Source organism: Neolamprologus multifasciatus, chromosome 6, assembly GCF_963576455.1.
Source record: "Neolamprologus multifasciatus chromosome 6, fNeoMul1.2, whole genome shotgun sequence".
Taxonomy (NCBI): Eukaryota; Metazoa; Chordata; class Actinopteri; order Cichliformes; family Cichlidae; genus Neolamprologus; species Neolamprologus multifasciatus.
Genome location: NC_140444.1, coordinates 33551160 through 33574983, shown reverse-complemented (window position 1 = coordinate 33574983; position 23824 = coordinate 33551160). Strand labels below are relative to the sequence as shown.

General features: G+C 41.4%; 1 protein-coding gene across 10 annotated transcripts; it reads right to left on the bottom strand.

The window, feature by feature from the left end:
• Positions 1–301: 301 nt before the first annotated feature.
• LOC146517451 (uncharacterized) lies at positions 302–22085 on the bottom strand. 10 transcript variants are annotated; one of them, XM_085162102.1, is made up of 4 exons: positions 19232–19489; positions 18947–18991; positions 18574–18706; positions 6813–10190 (listed from the first exon to the last, which is right to left on the bottom strand). In XM_085162102.1, the coding sequence occupies exon 4, from the start codon at positions 9977–9979 to the stop codon at positions 7301–7303; it is 2679 nt and encodes an 892-aa protein (XP_085018228.1). In that variant the 5' UTR covers positions 9980–10190; positions 18574–18706; positions 18947–18991; positions 19232–19489; the 3' UTR covers positions 6813–7300. The 10 variants fall into 10 exon arrangements, 8 of the variants coding, with proteins under 8 accessions (XP_085018228.1, XP_085018225.1, XP_085018226.1 ...); XR_014874456.1 differs by adding an exon at positions 302–2716 and having other exon boundaries at positions 4073–10190; positions 18574–19489; XR_014874458.1 differs by lacking the exon at positions 6813–10190 and adding exons at positions 302–2716; positions 4073–4172 and having other exon boundaries at positions 18574–19489.
• Between the last annotated feature and the right edge of the window lie 1739 nt (positions 22086–23824).

Here is a 23824-nt window from a genome sequence, read left to right as displayed (position 1 = left end):
AAGCTCCGATGCAAATTGTTTTCATCCATGCAGACATTAGCATCATCAAAAGGCTAATTCAGCTCTGGAACCGGAATATCAGCACACAGAAGGTAAAATAAACAGCATAATTAGAAAAATGTGTCTATAATTACATTTTAAGTGGATAAGTAAGAAAAAAAAATACACAAAGAAAATCTCTCTAATCTCTTTCGCAGGAGGTGGAAATGATACGACATAATTAGAGTCCATATCAGGAGAGAAGAAATTCCTTAAGGTGAGCTTAAATTCACGAGTCATTATATCAAATTACAACTCATACTTAAATAAGGATGAAAGCTATTAATGTAAAGAACTGCCCTGAAAAAACCCCACTCGTGTGCCTCACAGTCACAGGTTAAATCTATAATACCGTGTAATCAGCTGTGGAACACATTAAATGGATTTTCTCAGCTGAGAATATGCCCTCTAAGGTGGGGTCTCATTCACACACGGCTTATTAGCTCTGGACACCCATCCATAGCTTTAATTAAAATGCACATTTATTTAAAAAAAAGAAAATAAACAAAATACTGCTTAGTTGAGCTATTTAGGGATATGGTCATTAGAGCAAAGGCACTGTAGTTAATGAGGGATTAATGGAGCCAGGTTTTAATGTTTAGAAAGTTTGTTCAGAAGTGAAAGAAGTTCACTGGTTGCAGCTACAATGCTTCATATCATGACACTAAATACTGTAAAAAAAACACCTCATTTGGGTCAAAAATTACCTTCATTTGAAAAGTGCAGAAAATATTCACTATATGATCATAATTGCTACTCAAACTTGGCGTGCGAGAGCGCTCTCAGCAGGGCCTCTTTGCACCACATCATGTATCTATTTAATTAGGACCACAGAGGTTTCTCATCAATGTAAGAATCAAAGGTTTTCTTCAGGTCCTGAGGGCCAGATGTGTAGAAAAAGGCGAAAAGAAGTTTATTAGCTCCTTTATTCCTCTCTTCAACCACGATATTAAAACCACAGATAATCATTTCGCTATGATGCAATGTTCTACTTGATTCCTGGCATTGATCCCTGATGTAACTTTGACAACAACACCAGCAGTTTTAACTGAGGGCAGCGACTGCCCGCTGCTGCTCCCCTGCAGCAAGACAAAAATTGCTTAAGGAACACAACAAAGACCCAGGCCCATAACTCCTATGTTAATGCCTCAGGTTTAATAAGTTCAAACAAAGTGACTGACTCAGTTGTATATTTCTATCATATGACAAAACTAGAGGTGGCGAAATAAGATTCCACTTTGTTACTCAAGTAAAAGTGAAAAAGTAAAGGTTATGAAAACTAACAACGTGTATATGTGCCACCTCTGGATACAACCTATGCAGACTTTCAAAACAACATGAGGTGTGTTCACTGTTTTCCACATTTAACTGGGTCTAGGCAATGAACTTCTTTGAGCTTATGATTTAGGTTTAAAGACGTCTTTGCATAACAAACATGTTGGAAAGTTTCCAGGGTTCCAAGGTTCATATGGAGTTTATATTGTAGCAAAATAATTGGAAAGCTTTCAGTTAAATCGAACTTTGAAATTGGGTTAGCAGAAAATCCTCCTCTTGACTCCATTTGTCCTTTCTGGTACCTTTATTTTGTTATGTAGCACTAATGTGCAGGTATTCTACACACACTACACACAAAGCTGCCAGACTTACTTTACTTTAAAACTACAATTATCCATTAGAGATGACATGGTAGTTTTCTGGTGGAAGATAGTGTTGGTTGTGGAATATGTGTTTATAATGGAGTAAATAGACGAATGAAAGACAGAATTTTTATTTCAGTGTGTAACACTGTCAGCTAAGTCATACACAATGATTTTTCTTTTAGCCAATTTTTACATCAATGACATTAATAACAGCTTGTTTTATTCATCGTAGAAACAGTTCACACTTGCAGAAATTAATTGATTTTTATACCACATTATAAATCCTATTAATTAGAAAGCTATCAAACCACCAGGTTAATGAGTGTTTCCGTGAAAATCAGCTTAAACCATCCACATGGAGCCATGCATACGCTTACATACAGTATGCACATGTTCTTCTTCAGGTGATTGCCTTCATTTCTAACCCGTGCGAATGAACTTGACTGATTAGAGAGAATTAATCAAAGTAACAAGCTGTTGGAAGTCCTGGGTGGAGGGGCAGGCAGACACATCCTTCATCTGGAGGACTTACTTCAGTGAATTCCAAGGAGACACAGGGTCCCACAAAGATTAGCATTTTTATTCTGCTTGTTTAGACAGTGTTGTGATTTTGTTGGAGAGACTAGGGAAATATTAAAAACAGCTTCAACCTAGATAAAAAAATTTAAAAAAAAAACTACTCAGGCTGTACAATAATATCATTTCCTCATTATAATAACACCCGGATACTGAGGCAATGACAGGTATTGTTTGTAAATACTTGATGATTTCAGTATAATTTTACTGAGACTTCACTCAGAAGTGGATTTTCCAAATACTGAAAGATTCTAATAACATCTGTGATTCTATAATATACAGTGAATGATGGCAGTCACTGCAGCCCGCTGTGGCTTCTGCTCCATGGCTGCTGGGTGACCCCACGTCTGGAGCTCTCCTCAGCTCTTTCCAGGAGGGTGGCGCGGCTGCCCACCGGTAGCCCTCCTGGGGATCTCGCACTCTGGGGGGCGCCTCTGGATAGGGCCTGGATCTCCTTCACCCTAGCAGCTTGTTACATGGAGAAACCTTTTGAATAGAAGCACATTGACACACACTTGGCTGCTGCATCAAAGCATACCATGCCCTGCTGGTTTTGCATGCTGCTCAGTAACATTCAGTATTTACTATTTAGTCCTAGTTATTTGTTTCTTGTTCCTGAGGTTTTTTTATGTTTGTACTCTTGAGTCTCATTTAACAGCAAATGCCTCCTTTGTTTCACTCCCTTTGTTTCTGGATCCTTCAATTGGGTCCTAACTCTGCCTGCCACACAGCCATGTGTCACAGATTAGTTCAGTGGTGTTTCTTGTCAACTATTAAATGTTATACAGGGAAAAATGTCCTCAGCACATAGTTTGCTTGTGATGTATACATACTTCCAGTGCTCAGTGCAGACATCTTCAATAACACTCTTTGTTCATCTGTTCATCAATGCATTATTATTTTACCTCTTCGTCCTTCAACTTGTTCGTCACCCCTCCTTCATCAATGTCTCTGTATCCACTTGCTTCAAGCAAAATGAGATCATTATTGCTCATGCAGTATTTTCCCAGCTGTCACTTGATGCCTGCTGGGGAGTTTTACGTTCCTCCCCTATTCAGTCACAACAAGCTCAATGAACCAGTCCACACTGGTCTGGTCAAATGACCACACCTCAACGAAACGAGCGCTAACACAGGCAGACACAGACACAACTTGTTCTATAGCAAAACCTTTGACCATGCACGGGTGTTTTGACTAGCGGCAACGTGTAAAAGCATGGGTTGATTTATAAATACATATATTAAAGTAATGTTCTGTAATCTTTCAGAGAAAATAACAATAACCAACACAGAAATCTGTTATAAAACTGATTAATGTGAAAAAATCAGACAAACAATTCACATTTATCTATTAATTATATTATCTTGTTTTGCACACAGTCTGCTGTAACTTGTAAGACCGACACCAACCGAAACCACATTAGTCACTGCTGAATACTGATAATGTCATTAGTTACGTGCTGCCCTGTTTTGCACCGGTGCACAATTGAATCCATTAAATTGAATGACTGGTGAATGTGGCATGGAAAATTTACTGGGGTTTTTCTTTTTTGTTCATCAAAGTGGCTCTGGTTCTGAAGAACATAAACACTTTCAGAACATCCTTTAGCTGTTTGAAACCTGTTTCCTTTCCCCAGCTCGACTCACAGAAGCTCAGAGTGTATTTCCAGTTTTTCAAGTGTAACCTAAGCTTTACACTTTTGTCAAAGCAGTTAAAGAAATTTCCTTGTTAGTCCAACATTTCTTGTGACTACTAATTTGAAGTACTTTAATCTTTTCTGGTCATCAAAATATTTGGCACAAAAAACTATTTCTCACCACTGGTGACTTCAGGTGCATCCTCATTTCCAGAGCCAATGTTTTGAAAAATTCCTCACAATGCACAGAGTCTCCACCCAAAGTCCAGCATCCTGGGGTTCTATGAGCAATGAAAAGAAGGAGGGCAAACATAAGTGAGTGTCAGAGCCACAATCAGGATGAAACATGGAGACATACATCAGGAGGATAGAGCTGAAGCTGACAGCTGAAGACAGACAGTTATGAGGATCAGGAAGAAGAGCTGTCATGGACCAGCAGGCACCTGCATGGAGTGCACCATCAAAAAACAGAGGAAGTGGCTGATGTCAAGAAATCCTACACTGTAAACAGGTTACTGGATGCCAGTAAATTAGTGTAAAAAGTGTTTACAATAACTATAAATAACTATAAAAAAAATAAAATTGGGTTAGTAACTGTAACAGGGCGGCCCTTAGTGGCTGGAAACACAGTGAGATGGACCAAGGCAAGTGTAGCGGAACAAAAGTATTTATTTGCTATACAGCTCTCCTTACAACAATCATCGAGCTTCTTATCGAGCTTCTTTACAGCACAAAATCCACACTCTAATGACAACTGGCAGCCTTAAATATGTTCAGCTGTCACAGACTTAACCATTATTCCACTCTCAGGTAAATTCTTAAATCCCAACCTTCCACCACAGTATACAATATATCAATTAGAATAAATAAATACATAAATACATTTAACAGTTTCATATTAATAAATATTTCACACTTTAATGTTACACCAAACCCAATACTATAAAAACCCAGAAACCCAAGCACAAAAAGATTCACCACACTCTCTTTACCAATGGTCTCTCCCGGAACCTTTAAATGGTGTCTGGACCCCCAGGGAAACATTTGCCCAAACACCTTGAAGAGGACACAGGCAAGAAAGGTGAGTAATCATTATCTTACACTTATTTGCACTAGTGATGGTGAGATGAAGCCTCATGATGAACTGATGCTTTCCACCCAATTGGTCGACTCATGGTTCGAAGCATTGTGATGATTCATTTGCTCTACTGCGCCATCAAGTGGACAATTCAAGTGAAGCGGGCTCTGTGATTATAATGATGTGTAAACCTCTAAACTGAATAAATAAATTGTTTTCTTGGTTATTTATCCCGAATATTGTCTCAGTATGTGTGATACTACAGATCACACATACTCCTGTGAAGTTAGTTCCACAATCCGATCTCAATTGCTTTGCAGGTCCTCTGACTGAAAAGAACCTGCGGAGAGCGTTAATGAAGCTAGACGTGTCCATCCCCTCTATGATCTCTAGGTGAACTGCCCTTGTGCTCATGCAGGTGAACATCACTGCCCATCGTTTGCTGCTGGCAAGTCCGCTCCGAGTACGACGAGAGGCAACCGACCATGGCCCAAACACATCTATGCCTATGTAAGAGAATGGAGGCTCAGCACTAAGACGTTCTGCAGGAAGATCTGACATTTTTTGGAACTGTGTTACTCCCCTTAGCTTGCGACAAACTACGCATGAATAAATGAGGCTGCTGATCTGGCGTTTATCTCCTAAGACCCAGTAACCTGCGGATCTTAAAGCACCCTCTGTAAGATGACGCCCCTGGTGCCTGACCCTTTCATGGTAATAGCGGACAAAGAGGTTAGTTACATGGTGTTTGTGCGGCATAATCAAGGGGTGTTTTTCTGCAGACTCAAGGTCAGAATGAAGAAGGCGTCCGCCAAGCCTCAGGAGGCCTGATTTGTCAAGGTAGGGAGAAAGCTTTAAGAGAGGGCTTTTCTTTGGGATGTCCTTCCCTGACTGTATTTGTTTGAGCTCCTCTGGGAAGCTTTCTTGTTGGACTACTTTTATAACAGTCTCTCTTGCTTGCTCAAAATCTGAGGTAGTGAGTTCATGACATATATGCCATCCCTTACACTGTCCGCCTGATTGCTTTACCTTAAAGGTGCGTGCAATGTGCGCTAAACGTGCAACTGCCCTGGTAAGGGACTGCCAGCTGGAGAAAGATTCTAAGTTTGCAGTCTTTAAACAGAGGCATGATGTTTGAATGGTGGCAGTGATCAAGGAACGAACTTCAATGTCTGAGTCGGGGTTTTGAAGTTGGAATGTATCTGATGAGTTGCTCTCTAAGGGCTTTAAGGGAAACTCCGGCCCTTTCAACCATGTGCTGGACAACAGTTTTTCGGCAGGTAGAGATCTGGAGCCGTGATCGGCCGGGTTGTGCACCGAGGGTACATAGCCCCACTGAGTTGGTACTGTTGCTCGTCTGATGCGTTGCACCCGGTTGTTCATGAAAACATGAAATCTTCTTGCCTCATTGTAGATATAGCCAAGAACGACTTTGCTGTCGGAGAAGAAACGCATGTTACTAATCTGAATGTCCATTTCATCTCTGATTAGCTCCCCAACTTCCACCGCTAACACCGATGCACACAGCTCGAGCCTGGGAATGGTAAGATCAGGCTTGGGGGCAAGTTTGGCTTTCCCGAATATGAACGCAAACTCTGTGTTGAAATCTATGTCCTTGAGCCCGCTTGCCAAGTCTACAGTAGAGAATGCTTTCATGACATTTGGGCTGTTTGAAGCTATTTTGTGGAGCCTCAGGTTGGACGCAGCGAGCAGCTCCTGTGTGTCTTTGAGGAGCTTAATTGCCTCTGACTCAGTAGGGAGGGATTTGAGTCCATCGTCAACATAGAAATGTCTTTGAACAAACTGTTTGGCCTCAGAATAGTGCTGTGTCGAATGGGTGTGCTGCCTTTCTCAGACCGAAAATTGCCACCGCTGGGGAAGGGCTGTTGCCGAACACGTGCACTTTCATTCTGTACTCAACAACTGGCTCTCTTGGGTCATTGTTGCGGTACCAAAGGAACCGGAGGAAGTTCCTGTGGTCTTCTCGCACCTGAAAGCAGTGGAACATTTGTTGTATGTCCGCTGTGACAGCCACCGTTTCTTCTCTGAAATGGATGAGCACCCCAATCAGACTGTTATTCATATTTGGCCCTTTGAGCAGCACATCATTTAAGGACACTCCCTGAAATTTAGCACTCGAGTCAAACACCACCCTGATGTTTCCGGGCTTCTGCGGGTGATAAACGCCAAAGAAGGGCAGATACCAGCATTCTTCTCCTTCTTCGAGAGCTGGTGCTGGTTCGGCGTGATCCCTGTCAAACAACCCCTGCATAAAATCCATAAAATGTCTCTCCATCTCAGGGCATTTATTTAATGTGCGGCGCAACGACTCTAAGTGGCTGAGTCTTGGTTTCTGTTGTTTGGGAGGTGGGTTCTCGGTGTACGGAAAGGAAGTGGAGCTGTCCAGCTATTTGCATCGTCTTGGTAAAAGTCTCTTTCCATAATTTCCAGAAAGGCTTGGTCCTCAAGGGAAGGTGCTAGCTCTTCGTCCTTTTCACTTTGCTGGAATATGTGTTTCCCTATTTGACATGAACTGTGAGTGTCCCAGGATTTGTTGTGTGACTGCTCTTTGACATGAAAGCTGTTTTGACAGGGTGTTAGGAGACTTGGACGCCTGTTCTCTAGAACACTCGTTCTGTATGTGCCTATGATGGCTGGCTTATGGGCTCCTCCTAGGCATACATCACCTACAATAACCCACCCAAGTGCAAGTCTCTGGGCAAATGGAGCATTGACTGGTCCATTCACTCGTTCATACACTTTGTGCACTTGTATTATGTCTCGGCCTAACAGCAACATAATCTCGGCCTCAGGGTCTAGGGGCTGCATATGATCTGCTAGGTGTTTGAGGTGTTGATGGGCTAGAGCAATCTCTTGCGTTGGGATTTCATTGTTGTTGTCTGGGAGTGAGTCACACTCGAGCAAAGAAGGCAGAGGAGAGCTGAACTGGCCATCAACGGACTGTATAAAGAGGTTCTCAGCTAAGCGGCCATTTGTAGTGGAAACCCCTGTACATGTCTTAAGTGTGTATGGCGCTAGGTTGCTCATTGGGATGCCAAAGGTGTCGAAAAGATCTGACTTTGCTAATGACCTAATGCTCTGGTCATCTATGATAGCGTAAACCTTGACTTTTTTGTCTGGATGCCCCTTTGGATAAATGTAGGCTTGACATATTTTGGAGCAGGAACGCCCCCCACCTAAGTCCCCACAAACTTGAGTGCATGCTGAGCTAGTCTCCAAGTCTAGGCTACTCTCCCCGCCATGCTCCTCCCTGTCCTGGTCTGGGGCAATGTTTTGAGCCTTTGTGTTTTGTGTCCATGGAGCTGGACCTGCATGCAGCGCTGCAACGTGTTTGTTGCTGTTGCAGTCTAGGCAAGTAATCTCTTCCTTACAGTCTTTAGCTTGGTGAGCTGAGGAATCGCAGCACCTAAAACAGATGTTGTGTTCTCTGAGGTATGGCTTACGCTCATCTAGTGTCTTTTCCCTGAAACCTCTACACTTCTTTAACGGGTGCGGTTTCTTGTGGATGGGACACAGTTTGTTTGTGAACTCACTCGTGCTGCCTAAGCTTGGTTTGTGAGTTTTGTTTACCTCTGTTTTGTGGACGGCAACAGGCGGTCTTGACTTGACAAATCTTGTATAGTGGTTGTCGTGAGTTGTTGGATAGGATGTGGGACTTGATACAGTAGACTTAAAACTGGGGTCATTTCTCATTTTCGCTTCATCTTGTATGAAGCGACAGAAGAATGAGAATGGAGGGAAATATACATCGTGTCTCTGCTTGTATTTAGTCCCCTCTGACATCCACCTGTCTTGAAGATTTGTTGGCAACTTGTCAACTATCGGGGCAATGCCACGTGATGTGTCCAAATACACTAGTCCAGGTAAAGAGCCGTCTGATTTGGCTGCATCGATTTCAGAAAGCAGGTCGCCAAGTTCTCTGAGATTCTGGGGGTCTTTGTTTGACACTCTAGGAAAGCGTTCAAGTCTGTCAAGGAGCGACTTCTCAATAGCCTCTGGGGTGCCATAACATTCTTGTAGCTGTGTCCAAACTCGACGTAGGCCGTCTGCTGGATTGTTGAGATGGACAGAGCGTATACGTTTGGCATGCTTAGACGACTCTTCTCCAAGCCACCGGGTGAGCAAATCTAACTGTTCGCTAGGCTTTAAGCTTAACCCTTCAATAGCGTTACAGAAAGAAGCTCTCCATGCCCAGTAGTCCTCTGCTCTGTCTGTAAACTTTGTCAGACCATCTGCCACCAATTCTCTTTTTGCCAGAAACTTAGCAAGATTAGCAAAGTCACTGTTCCCGTTGTTGAATTGCGTTGGCTGGAAAGGTGGAGTGTAAGGGGAAAAGCTCATAGGTTGAGGTGTGGTACTTACATACCTTTGGCCACATTTTTCTTGGGTATCAGCAGCTGGTGTCAGATGGCTGCCAATCTCATATTTGATGTCCTGTTGATTTACCTGTGGGACATACTGAGGTGAAGTGGCTGGATCGGGGATTGGACTGATGTCACATTGTTTTATCGGTGTAAAGTGTTTAGGGTCCAGCAAGTCTTCTCTGCGATGCTCTGGTGAAGAATATCCAAGATAACTCTGTAGTCTGTATGACTGGGTTGAAGCTGGAAGCTGGAGTAGAGCGTGAGAGTTCAGCGCTGTTTGTGAGTTCTCTTGACCCTGTCGTGATTCCCCATATTGTTTTTCTGACACACGAGATGACCAAATTTCCCCGCTTACCTCCTCTGAAATTGCTGCTTCAAATACATTGGCTTCAGCGAGCGCAGCTTCTGCTTCCTTTTCTTCTTTTAGTTCTTCTAATGTAGCACTTAACTCTGCTTGCCTCATTTTCACCTCGATCTCCCGTCGTGTAAACTCTGCTCTGGCGCGTGCTGCTTCGGCCTTTGCCCGTGCTTCGACTGCTGCTTTGGCGAGTGAGCTGCGGGATCTGGATGTTGATCCAGAGCAGGTGGACCGTACCTCCAGTTGCTCCTCCTCTGCTGACAGCATAGTCGCGTCTGGGTCAGATGTCTGGGAGACTGCCTCCTGAAGTAGCCATTTCGCCAGTCTTTTTACTATTCTGCCCTCGCACTTAACTAGGCAGACAGACAACCATCATCCCATGTAGAAAAACCACACCGTTGTTCCTTTCTGGTGGATTTATTTGATTGGACGCATAGCATGGCTTTGTTGAAAATACATCAATGGATGAATGGTAAAACTGTAAACAAACACAAAATATCCCGTATGAGCTGACATAAGCAAACATTCTTACAATTGGAAGACGCTATGACTTGTTACTATGCAAAGCAAAGCAGAACGAAACAAGCTAACGAGCTAACGTTAGCGGTTAGCTAGCGCTAATTAGCGTCTAGGCTAATGACTAATAAAGCAAATCATTGAGTGAATTTACTTTCTCAAAATATCACAAACAACACACGGCAGTTAGTGCTAAACATTCACTGGTAAAACACAACATTACTGCCAACTTACAGACTGTGCTGGCTTAAGAGGCAGCATAGGTAAGCACAGGAGTAGCAAACTGTCCTTCTCCCGTTAGACAGGAAGTAATGAGAAGTAGAACTTCCGGTAGAATGTCAAACTAAAATGAACAGTGTGCCAGAAACGAATAAAGATTGCATGTACTTATATAAGACTACATAACGTGAGTGGTGACTCTTAAGAAACCAGAACAGCCATTAAACCTTCAAAACGTCATCAGTAAAGTGTCATCCTTCATTCGGGGGGGTTCGCTACAACATCTTTCATGTCAGAGATGTCAAGATTTCATATTAATATCATATTTTATCAACAGGCATGAGGCTAAATATTGCGTTTCAAGTCAGTATAAATAACTCAGAAAGGCATTAGATTACTACGGAAGGAAGAAAAGGTACAAATGTGGGTCCCACACATAAGGCAGAACTGGTTCAACATCACCACCATCTCAGCTGCACCTGAGAATACTGCTGATGCTCTGGTGGCAATTCAGGGTCCCTTTTATCACACAGCTTAATGGAAAGATTCAATGACTCGGGTGTATTTGTAAGTGTGTGTCAGAAGTGAATGTGATGAACAAGTGAGGATAAAAGGGAAGGAAACACTCCAGATTCACCTCAACAAATCCAGAGGTAGATTGACCCACAGTGTAGGGGGAAGTGGAAACTTACATGACACTGTAACAGTCAGTTTACATTTCCCCAGTACAACTTCAACTTCTTCATTGGTTCATATGTTAGAAGTAAACCTGATCAACCACAACAGGATCAGTGCTAAGGTCACATGATGCTACATGAAACACCTTTAAACAGGCTTTAGTAGGTCAGCTGTTTCCTGGGTTAGCGTTCCACATATTTAATACTTTTGTACTCATACTCAAACTGATTCATTCAGTACTCAACAACATTTATCCGACTTCTTAATTTACAAGCATGTGTAAGCTTTACAGGTTTTTCTACTGCTTTTAGTTTGATATAGAATTATTTTTTTTGCACATGTGATTAATATACATGATTAATGGGACTGTAGACTGAACTACCCAACAGCACAGACGCAGAGTTGTTAAAGCACCTACAGCTATAAAATGCTACTTGTGCTAAAAGTAAAAACAGGTGAGGCTGTTTTAATGTAACAATAACTGAAATATGAAGACAGCCCATCATTTTTATGTTTTCATGCTTTCTGTTGTTATACCGTAAAGTTAAAATACTTTTGTCATTTAAAAAAAACAGGATCCGGGAAGAGATGTGTGACGGTGTAATGTGGTTTAGTTTACTACAGTAAAATTGTAAATCATTTTTGTAACATAATTTTTAAACAACTCAGCTCAAGTTTTTTTCCTTCAATCTGATTGTCTCCAATTTTCAGACAACTAAAGAAGACATTAAAAAGATGCTGAGAAAGAATGCCATTCTTTCTCGAATTAAAAATATTTTCAAACCTGTTTCAGACCAACAGAAACAAATCTGTGACCAGATTTTCAATTGTCACTCAGAATCCAGGTGCAGTGGACTGATCAGAACCTGACAGCCTTTATGGAAACACCCAGGGACAGCCTGCATCGACTTAATGAACGGGAATTCAGTCCAGCATCTTCACTGAGCTCTGATGGAAGTTCAATAACACCTCGAGAGAGTCACACTCCCGAGGAGCTCAGGGCTATCCTAATCAGTAGCCTAAAGCCCAATATGTTAGCTACTAATAATGTCTTTGTATTGTTTTTGTTCAGACCGATGTTCACAGGCTTGCTCCTGTTTGTTGTTGTGGAAAAATAATTTAAGCATCGAAATGAAAACAATTTCCTAAAATTTAATGAAAGAAAATTCAAACCTTTGCAAAGGGATCAACAGGGTTTGTACCAGCATTGATAAAAATGCTCAATTATAGCAGCTCTTGTATATCCGTCACGTGGATACAGTCTTATCTCATCAGTAGTTTGGAGTGAAATTCTCACCATCATGTAGGCACCAGTTTGGTAATGAAGTGTGTCATGGCCTTGAGCAAAGCTTACAGTTAGAGTTTATGAAGACTGAAAAACAACTACCACTTTGTACAAGAAAGTTACAAATACATATCAATAGTACACAGAGGTTAGAGGAGGTGAAACACACATTTTCCATCACATTTGTCATTCCCCTTCATCAAGACCAGATATTTAAGGAGCTCCTGTGGCAGCAGTTCTCTTCCTGATCATTGTCTCCTCTACAGCATTAATTCATGCACACATCCCTGTGGTGATGATCACTTTGTGAGTCTGAGGCAGAAAGCAAATAAGTTATTTTGTCCTGAGTTAATGCCCCTTAAAACTGACCTATTTCAGACTTACAATTCAATACTATACAATATAGCAAATCTCCAACTGGATAGTGTTAAATAAAATTATTTCCTTTTTAACTTGAAGCTTTGAGCATATTTCTTTTTGCATTGGGACAGAAATTAATATAAAAAAGGCTCTTTTCAAATTTGTTTGGGTGAATGGAAAATATTTTTTGTGGTATTGTAAAAAAATATTTGTTATATAAATATATTGGTATGCATAACATTTATTATTCATAGATAAAGATACATAGATACAAGCTCATGTTATTAATCTGAAGAAACAGACAGATAGAATGAGTGTGATAAAGGACATAGTGTGTTGTTACACTGGTAATGCCAGGAGAGGCAGTATCGGTTCTGTAAGAAAGTGGAAGAAGAGAGCGTCCTGCAGGAGGCAGTGAACAGACACTGATGTTATGAATGTGTGGCTAAGAGAAGGTTCAGTAAACAAGTAGCAGCAATATTCCTGTGTGAGGCTCAGTCATTTCATTTTTATTTTTTGAAGATGCAACATCCTAAAGGTGTATATAGAAAACATGTTGATCCTGAACCATTTATTGAAGCTTCTGAGCTATTTGTGTAATCTTCTCCTGAAGTTCTCGGGTACATTTGGCTTTTCGATTGGGAATTTAACATCTCGTACAAAGTTAAAGACTTTTATTTACGTTTGGTAGAATTCTATTTCAAAGAAAAACAAGACTCTCTGCTAAGTTGATGACATCACATTTTGCATTCTAAGTGGATGACATCACACTCCATTTGCACTCCCTGACATCACACTCCAGATCAAAGGGAAATTGAGCAATAACATTCTATCAAAAGTCCTTAAGTAGAACACCAGCGTGCTCTCAGTATGTCTCAGAACTGTGCAACTGTATAGGAACACACCACGAGCCAACCTTTAGACAAAGATTTGACACGTTAAGTGTATGCAACAAACCCAAACCCCGGTCAAATAGAAAAAATATCATTCGACACTGTAAGACAAAAGACAAGAAAAATGCAACATATGCAGCAAAACCTTGATCCCCAGGAAGGGACCTCATTGGCCGCTGTTAGCCCTAAGCAGCAAAACCCAAACCCAAGAGGGAAAAACAAGACACCAAATGAGGGGACTCCAGCTGATGCTGCCAAACCAAAGGGTGCAAACAAGAAGATGCAGAAAAACCCAAAGCCCCAGAGCCAGAAACCCTGGACCCAATCGAGGGCCTGTGCCCAATGCCCATTTTAAACCCAATAATGGGCCAGGGCAATACTGGCAAAATCCACGGTTTTTGCCAAAACAAGGGCCTGTGCCACATCAGCACAATGCCCACTTTAAACCCAATAATGGGCCAGGGCAACACTGGCAAAATCCACAGTTTTTGCCAAAACAAGGGCCTGTGCAATATCAGCCCAATGCTCACTTTAAACCCAATAATGGGCCTGGGCAACACTGGCAAAATCCATGGTTTTTGCCAAAACGAGGGCCTGTGCCACATCAGCCCCATCCTGACCATAACACCAAAGATGGGCCACCTCAGCCACAGCCTCACTTAACACCAAATGATGGCAGTCATCCATACAATAAGACTGATGAACTGGGTGCACTGAGATTCCACCTGCAGGAGGCTCAGCACATGTGCAAAACCAATCTTTATAAAATGACAGCTGCAAACCACAAAGCTGCTGCAGCTAAAACTCAGAATGATTGGGTTCGTCTGCAGCTACAGTGCTGCAGACAAAACGCTCAAAAAACCATCCTTGAGCTCCAAAAACAGCTGGAAGAGGCTCGTAGAGAGACACCCGAGGAGAACTTCACCCCTGAGGTAAGTGAGGCTCCTGTTCAAGACAGCAACACAGCTGTCACAGCTGCAGAGCTGAGTGTGGACGCTTCAACACAAACTGCAGAAGCGCCACACACAGACTCTACAGACGTAAAAACTGTTCGAGAAGCTGAGTTGGAGGTCCAGTGCAAAAAACAGCAAGAAGAGATCGAACAACTCCGTGAGCAGCTCCTCAAAACTCAAAAGAATCTTGAAGAGGAAGTTGCAAAGCGCAAAGATCAGGAACAAGGAGCCAACTGTGAGCTTGCTGAGCTGAAAGACAAACTCAGCACCAGTGAGGCTCTTTGTGAAAAAAATGATTTGAAGGCGCAAAATTTAAAAGAAGAGCTGGAGAAAACCAAAGCTTCCCACCAGGAAATTGTGGAGCAAAACCTGGAGAACACAACAATCTACAACCAACTCGGGCAAACAGAGGAAGAAAAGATCACACTTCAGGAGTTTTTGCTGTCTCTGCAAGAGACAATAAAAAAGCAAGAAGACCAGTCCAACGTTGCCAATCCTGAAAATTCTCCAGCCCAAAACGAGACACTCCAGGAGAATCAGGCAGAAAAAGAGGAGGCCAGCGCTACCAAACCAGAAAGTCCAGTGGCCCAAGATGACCAAGTGCCAAAAGAAAAACCAAAAAAGAAAAAGGAGCGCAACTGGTTTTGGAGAATATTCACTTAAGTGACTTCCACTCTGTCTCCTATAAAATCACAGTAATATACAACTAAATATTATCAGTCACTTCCAGTGCCAAAACACCCATTTTAAAGCATATTTGCTTTAATATTTAGTTGTGTATAACTTTGTCATCGGCTCCACTCCCCCCAACCGGTCGCGGCAGATGGCCGCCCCTCCTGAGCCTGGTTCTGCCGGAGGTTTCTACCTTTTGAAAGGTAGTTTTTCCTCCCCACTGTCGCCAATTGCTTGCTCATAGGGGATTGTTGGGTTTTTTCTTTAGTTCAGTTCAATTCAATTCATTTGTATGTAAATACTGTTGGATTAAATTGAACTGAATTAAAGAAGATTTTTAGGAGACGGAGTAGTCACTGAGTGAACCAGGGTATTATAACATCTTACCCATGAAAAACTACGATCAACCAATCAAATAAACAATTGAATTTAACAAAACATTTGAAGTGTGAACATTTTGTCTCATTTAAAACATGTGAAAATGTCCAATTATAACAACCTAACAGCAGAAATAAACATGTTTACATCCTGGTTGAAAACATTGTTCTGTGAATGATATCCACTGTGTCTGTGCTGTTGATGCCTTTTGAAAAAAAAAGCCTAAAGTATTGTAGTTGAGTACAGCTCCAGGTTTTGTACAGATTACTTTCCATTTGCTGTAACTTTACTCTGCTATCTCATCTATAATGAATTTGATCATCATCTGTTCCCTGAATGCAATTGACACCCTCTTCTCAACGAGAAGCCTGGGCTCGGGTGGGCCCGAGTGTCCTGGAGGTACTTTCCCTGCCGGATACACGGGTGGCCAGGTCGTGTGCCTGGCGGGACTGTCGAAAAGTTAATAGCTATATTTGCAAAGCCCTTTATTAAAATATGCTTTCATTGGGTATTGATAAGATTTTCACGATTCCGATTCCATTTTCGATTCTGTTTAACGATTCGATTCTTTATCGATTCTCTTATCGATTCTTTTTAAAAAAGGAGAACACTAAGGTCAAATAGCTTAGAACTTTGTTTTATATCTTCTCTTTGAACAAGATAGAAATTTAGGAGTAACATGGCCTTACAAACCCAACAGTGAGATCTTAAGAGATCCACAGCCTACGGCTCTTCAATGGGGTGTCACAGGGTCCCCAGGAAAAAAAATTGTAAATGTAAAATAATAAAATAAATATTCTTCTGTAGCAATAACAAAGTATAACATCAATTATTCTGTAGCAATTACACAAGAATATCCAGTAATGTCCCTGCCTACAATTAAACACATTCACTTACCGAAAATCATCTGCTGTGGCAAATGGGTGCAAACCTTTGACCACAAACTTAGTCACTGCTAGACATTCTAGTGATGGGTCGTTCGCGAACGAAATGGCTCTTAGAGCCGGCTCTTTGAAGTGAACGACGCGAGCCGGCTCCTTATTGGGAGCCGTGAGGTTTTTTTTTTTTTTTTTTCTCTTTCTCTCATCCTCTCTCTCGCCCTTTTTTCCGCTAAACTCCGCACGCGCGGCCTGTACCTTGCGCTGGGCAGAGGGGGGAGGGGCGTTAGTTACACTCGCAGTAGCACAGGAACAGAGCCATAGAGAAAGAGAGCGAGGGACAACAACATCACATTAGAAAGGTATAGTAATCATCCACTATTTTCAGTTGCAGATGATAAAGGATTCAGAAATCATGCAGGCCCATATGACAGAGAATGTGCATCTTCTTTTTGTTTTAATATTTTATTATATATATTAAATTGTGTTGTGGTTTGCAGTGTTTTGTGTTGTTTCACGTTAAATTTGTTTAAAAGGAAAAAGCTGAAAATTTAAATAGTTAAAAGTTTAAAATGTAAATAGTTGTTCTTTGTATTATATGATTTATTTATTACATTTTATGTGGAGTGAATAAATAAAGTATATTTATGGTGGCCCTTAGAGACAAAGCACGTAGAAACTCCAAAACACGTAAAAACTCAGAAGCACGTACAAACTCCAAAACACGTAAAAACTAAGAAGCACGTACAAACTCAGAATCACGTACAAAAGACAACAGAAGTGCTCCAGGATGCTAGGGTGCAGTGTTGAGCTTTTGTTACCTAGTGGCTACACAAGCCAGGAAGTATCAACAACCGGATTTGGTGTGTGGTAATAACAGGTAAATGAATTTTATTTTTAAATTATTTGAATAAATATGAGTGCTTGTCTATAAATACACAAACAATACGCACATGCTTTCAATTGTGTAATTTAAGTGATCTGGGTAGCTCTGTTTTGGAAGTTCAGTAAACGCTATAAATGTGTTTTGGAGTTTGTACGTGCTTTTTGGAGTTTGTATATGCTTTAGAGTTTGTACGTGCTTTGTCTCTAGGGGCCATATATAAACATATATAAATAAAACCACTTTTTTTAACTTTAGTAATTCCTTTTCTGCATAATTTTATACTATTGTTAATGATTAAATAATTAAAGCAACAAAACAACCTGAAGAGCCGGTTCGGAGCCGAAAGAGCCGGCTCTTTTTAGTGAGCCGAGCCGAAAGAGCCGGATCTCTAAAAAGAGCCGGAAATCCCATCACTAAGACATTCGTCTATCCTGGCCTGAAAGGAGACGCTACCGGTAGACTGCAGTGAGAACTGCCAGCATCTGAGCCAGACTCTGTCTGTCTTTCTCATCATGGTCATCTAAATGCACAGTAATGGCAGGTTTTGTAATAAGGCAGATCGCGCTAACATAATATGCACTGTTAGTTGATTATTTACCTGCCGTATTAACGGGAGAGGACGTGCAAACGTTACCGCTGCTGCTGGGTTGAGATTCACGAGTCCGGAGCGGAATTAAAAACACGACATTCATTTAAGGTTATCGTGTGTTTTGTGAGCAAATGCTTTTGTATATTTCTAGTGTTTCCTCCCTTAAATGAAATATCTACTTTGCAAGTATTGCAAGTTGCCCTGTTGTCATCCATTCTCGTAAAGCAAAACCAAACTTTTGAGCGTTTGAGCTGCTTAGGCGCCGTGTTTCCTGCCAGGTAAATGACGCTCCGCAACGTGGTGACGTCATTCGGGGCGACTGGAATCGATAAGGGAATCGTTTGCAAAAATGGCAAACAATTCCAAGGAATTGAAACACTGGGAACTGGTTCTCAACAAGAACCGGTTTTCGATACCCATCCCTATTCATGACATTATTGTTTGTTGGACGGTGGTCGGAGCTATCAGTGGCTGATGGGTGGGATATGAAATGTCACCTCTCGCGACACTGGGGAGGGAGCCTGAGTTAGTGTCTTGGATTGAGAGATACTGACCTCAATAAACAGCTTGAGGATCTGCAGTTGTATGGTCTGGACACTCAGGTGAGGAGAGGAGCTGAGCTGGAGACATCTGACAGAGGCCCTGGTTCAGAAGATATTAAACTCCCAGTTTGAAGTGAAGACAGAGCTGAGTGTAAAAGCAAAGATCTCAATTTACTCTCTGAGCTACGTCCTTATCTTCACCTATGGTCATAAGCTTGATTTAAAGATTGAAAGAACGAGATCACGGATACAAGCAGCAGAAATAAACTTTCCCTGTCAATCTTTTCTGTTCTGCGAGAGCAAATATAACTGTGCTTTAAAGAATATGATTGTTTCCTTGCATGACACATGGAGATGAGTTCTCCGTCACAAATGGTGTGGTCACCTGCAGGTTGAAGGTCATTGCAACTCCAACCCACATCCACTGCTACTGTACTTAAAAGAAGTTAGGACATCATTAAAGACTTTGTTCAGGTAATTGCATTTGGATCACCTAAATCATGCCTGGACTGACAAACAAATCCTCCTTATAGATGTTACAACATGCCAAGCTTCTGTTGTTGAATGCAGCAACGACACTGGACTGTCATTCCTACCGGAGAATTGTAGTCTGATTGCATTACCAGAAAGTAACCATTTCAAACATTGAGGGCAGCTATAGTACTAGTACCTTGGAATCACACAGGCAAATGGCAACCATGAAGAGGCCGCTTGGCAAGCTGCAACCACCAAACACCTGCAGAGAGTAAGGCGACTTCTGAGGAGTCAGCCAAATGGGGTGGACAAGATCCAGGGCAACATCTACACCCTGCTGTTCGTCAGATACCCTGCTGGGACAAGAAGTTGGCCAAAGGAAGCAATAAAGCCACTGACCTTATCATGCATAGAGGGTTTCAAAGCAATAAACAGCCAAGTTTATAAGGGTGCAGGCTGAGATTAACTGAAACAACAACAAAGCAGTTCGGTCAATATTAAGATATTTTATTCCCATACCATTTATACTTCAGGATTAAGCCAAATACAAAAAAATAAAAATACAAAATAATTTGTTCCTCCTGTCCGTGTTGTGCACATAGCAGCAGGGCAGGTCTGTTCCTTTATCTTTCACAGAGATGATTCATTCAAATACATCTGTAAATAACCCTGAATGCCTTTCCTTGCACCTTATTTTGGCACTCATTGCTGTTTTCTACTACCAACTTCCTGTTTGGGTGTAGAAGCTTTTATTTTGATGGGACGATTTCCTGTAAAACTGTTTTTGGCGCAGATTTCAGCGGCAGTAGCGGGAGTTTTGAAATGTGATGGCTTAACGGAGCCTATGGAGATTTCTTTTGTCATTAGCAGCCCCCTTGATAGAGGCACAAGGTATGGTCATGATATAAATGAGGACACGTTTAGATGTTTTTGTGACAGTCGCTACATTTGTTAAATGTTACGTTGAAACAAACTTCATGTTATAAGGTTTACAATTGTAAGAGTGTGGATTATTTTTGCTTACACGCTGTTTCTATGTATACATCCCCAGCTCTTACGGTGAGATTGATGGTTTACTGCCATTATTCTGCCCTCGCACTTAACTAGACAGACAGACAACCATCGTCCCATGTAGAAAAACCACACCGTTGTTCCTTTCTGGTGGATTTATTTGATTGGACGCATAGCATGGCTTTGTTGAAAATACATCAATGGATGAATGGTAAAACTGTAAACAAACACAAAATATCCCGTATGAGCTGACATAAGCAAACATTCTTACAATTGGAAGACGCTATGACTTGTTACTATGCAAAGCAAAGCAGAACGAAACAAGCTAACGAGCTAACGTTAGCGGTTTGCTAGCGCTAATTAGCATCTAGGCTAATAACTAATAAACAGTGTTGGGACTAACGCGTTATTAAGTAACGCGTTACAGTAACTACGTTATTATTGTGGTAACGAGCACGGTAACTAGTTATTATGCCAAAATCAGGAACGCGTTAGTCATTACTGGGATTTAGATACGGTCGTTACTCGTTACTTTGTGTGGTGGCTATCGCGGAGCTTCCACAGATTCTGTAACATTAGCAAGTGGTGGAGGCAGCAGGTGGATGAGGGAAAGGGGACGCAGAAGGAAAAGAGACCTGAGGCGGCCGCCGGTCCAAGTGTGAACTGAACTTCAGGTAAGAAGTTATGACCTGCAGTCTATCTGGGTCAGATATAAACCAAGTTTAGGTGGAGTTTATTTTCGTTATTCTGACTTTTTCCGTACTGCGTACTAGCTAGCATGACGGAGTTTCTATACAGCTGGGTGGGTGCTATGAAGTTAATGATGTTGAACTTTATTTTGTTCATAAGTTATTAGAGTTGCCAACCGTCCCGTCTGGTATTCAGAGAAAATATTACGCGTTTCTTATTGAGGTGAAAAGGAACAATTTGTCCCGTAATTCAGCTACAATGAAAAAGGCACAAAGTGGCAAGTAAGCAAGCTAGAAGACTGGCAAAGTTATGGAAGCAACACATTAACAAGAGAATTCTGAGTAAAACCAAAGTTACTTTCCCTAGTAACTAGTTACTTTGAAAGTAACGAGTAACTTGAAGTAACTGAGTTACTTTTGATAGAAGTAACTAGTAATGTAACTAAGTTACTATTTTAAAGTAAGTTACCCAACACTGCTAATAAAGCACATCATTGAGTGAATTTACTTTCTCAAAATATCACAAACAACACACGGCAGTTAGTGCTAAACATTCACTGGTAAAACACAACATTACTGCCAACTTACAGACTGTGCTGGCTTAAGAGGCACCATAGGTAGGCACAGGAGTAGCAAACTGTCCTTCTCCCATTAGACAGGAAGTAATGAGAAGTAGCACTTCCGGTAGAATGTCAAAATAAAATGAACAGTGTTCCAGAAACGAATAAAGATTGCATGAACTTATATAAGACTACATAACGTGAGTGGTGACTCTTAAGGAGCCAGAACACTCCCCGCCTGACATCCGTGAGATGTCACACTTGGACCCAAACTAAACTTGTTGCACAGCAGCTGATACAAGAAGAACAACGTCTGTGACGGGCCTAAAGTAAACTTTGGCCTTACCATCTTTCACCACCTTGACTTCTACCTTCCTGACAAGTCTGTCACTTCTTGGATGAACCTTTGCAATCACCCCCATAGGCCACTGATTTCTCTTCACGAGAGGATCTTTCAGGAGGACCACATCCCCCTGCTGCAGGTTTGGTCTGATGGAATGCCACTTGTGGCGGCATTGCAGTGTTGATAAGTAGTAATGGTGAGATGAAGCCTCATGATGAACTGAAGCTTTCCACCCAATTGGTCGACTCATGGTTCGAAGCATTGTGATGATTCATTTGCTCTACTGCGCCATCAAGTGGACAATTCAAGTGAAGCGGGCTCTGTGATTATAATGATGTGTAAACCTCTAAACTGAATAAATAAATTGTTTTCTTGGTTATTTATCCCGAATATTGTCTCAGTATGTGTGATACAAAAGAGAAAGTAGAAACTATCAGGACAGAGTTTTGGTATGATTGTGTAACTGTTAGCCTCAGACAGTCAGTCAATAGTAGAGCTGGGCGATATATCGAGTTTTTAAAAAAATATCGATATATTTTTATACGAGATATAAGATGTGACAATATCCTTTATATCGATATAGTCTATGTTGAGTTATAACTATACTTGTGGAGCCGCAAGTTTGCCTCTCTTTCGTCCACTTTTGTCTTTACGCAACATTACTCGGCCACGCCCCTCCTTCACTGAACACAAATCCCCCTCCTCCCCCATCGCTTCACCTGCAGGAAGCGACAAGATGGACACGGCAAATCTCCGTTAACGAGTTACTGCGCATCGCCCCGTGCGTGGGGCTGGACGCCGTCAACGTGTTAGCTAGCTAACCATGCTAACGAGCTAACCACGCTAACGCCATGCAGCCCAGAGGCGCTGCACAGCCTAAAATCCTTTCATTTTCTCAAAAGTTGACAGCGCGCCTTATGTATGAATTCTGGTTGTGCTTGATGGCCGCGAACCGATTTTATGTGGTACACAGCGCTCAGCAATCTGTCAAAAAATGTTTTAATACGACTTTGGTAAGCTACGGTGCTGCACCGGTTGATGGATTGTCAGAGCATTACGGCGACCGAGGAGCCTCGCGGAGTGATACGTACTGTGCTTCAACGTAATATTACCCTACTGTGTATAAGGACCATAAATGGCACCTGTTAAGAGACATGGTTACGAAGAGGATTTCAAACTCAATGCTGTCAGTCACACAGTAGAAGTTGGGAACAGAGCAGCTGTGAAATCTGTCTTTGTTACTATGCTCTGCGTCTTTTAGTTTACATTTTGACTGCACAATTGTGAGCTTTTTGTTATGCACAAAAACAACATTGTTTTCTTTTATTTATGCAACATTCTTATTTAATAAATGCTCATAATTTATTTTTGAGTAAATTTTATGTACATCTATGCTCTATGTTAAAAGAGCCTGTGTGACATCTGGGACACAGCTTTGACTAAGAACTCTCTTTTTGTTCTTACTTTATGGCTTAAAATGGCTTAAAAAAATATCGAGATATATATCTTATATCGCCGTCCAGGTAAAAAATATCGAGATATGAATTTTGGGTCATATCGCCCAGCCCTAGTCAATAGTATAATTCAGATCATAGATTAGTACATTTGCATATTTTTATAACTATAAAAAGAAAGCTGACACTTTCGAGACTTTATCTAATGTGTAAGCATCACAGCAGATGCCTTAGATTAGAATCAGTGAGCTGTCGGCTTTCAGCCCCGACCGTGTCAGTGCTGTCTGGTGAGAAAGACAACATCTCACTGATTCTGATGCGTCAGCGCTTTGTGTTTACGTCTTTGTGCAGAATCGGTGTACCTGCTCTCATTTACTGTTTTAGCTGTTTGGTGGTGGTTGAAATGTAGTAATATTTATATTAAAAATCGATTCAGGATTTTAATAAATCGATATCACGTTATCCAAGCTAGAATCGATTTTAATCGATTATCAAAACCCGCTAGTACCTGTGTAATCATGCTTATGTACATCTGGATAATGACACAAACTAGTATTTGGCGCTTCACATTTTAATAAACTAAAAGACAGAAATCAGATTATAGGATCTGTAGTGTTGTTTATTTATATTATGGTGCTTATCATTTGTGATATTTATTACTGTGTGGATACTTTATTAGGAGAGATAAAATAAAATAAAAAAATCTCTTCCTTCCTGGTATGTAACCTATGT

Excerpts from the sequence above, each read along its gene's own strand:
- LOC146517451 (XM_085162099.1), bottom strand. The coding sequence starts at position 9,979 with ATGCTGTCAGCAGAGGAGGAGCAACTGGAGGTACGGTCCACCTGCTCT.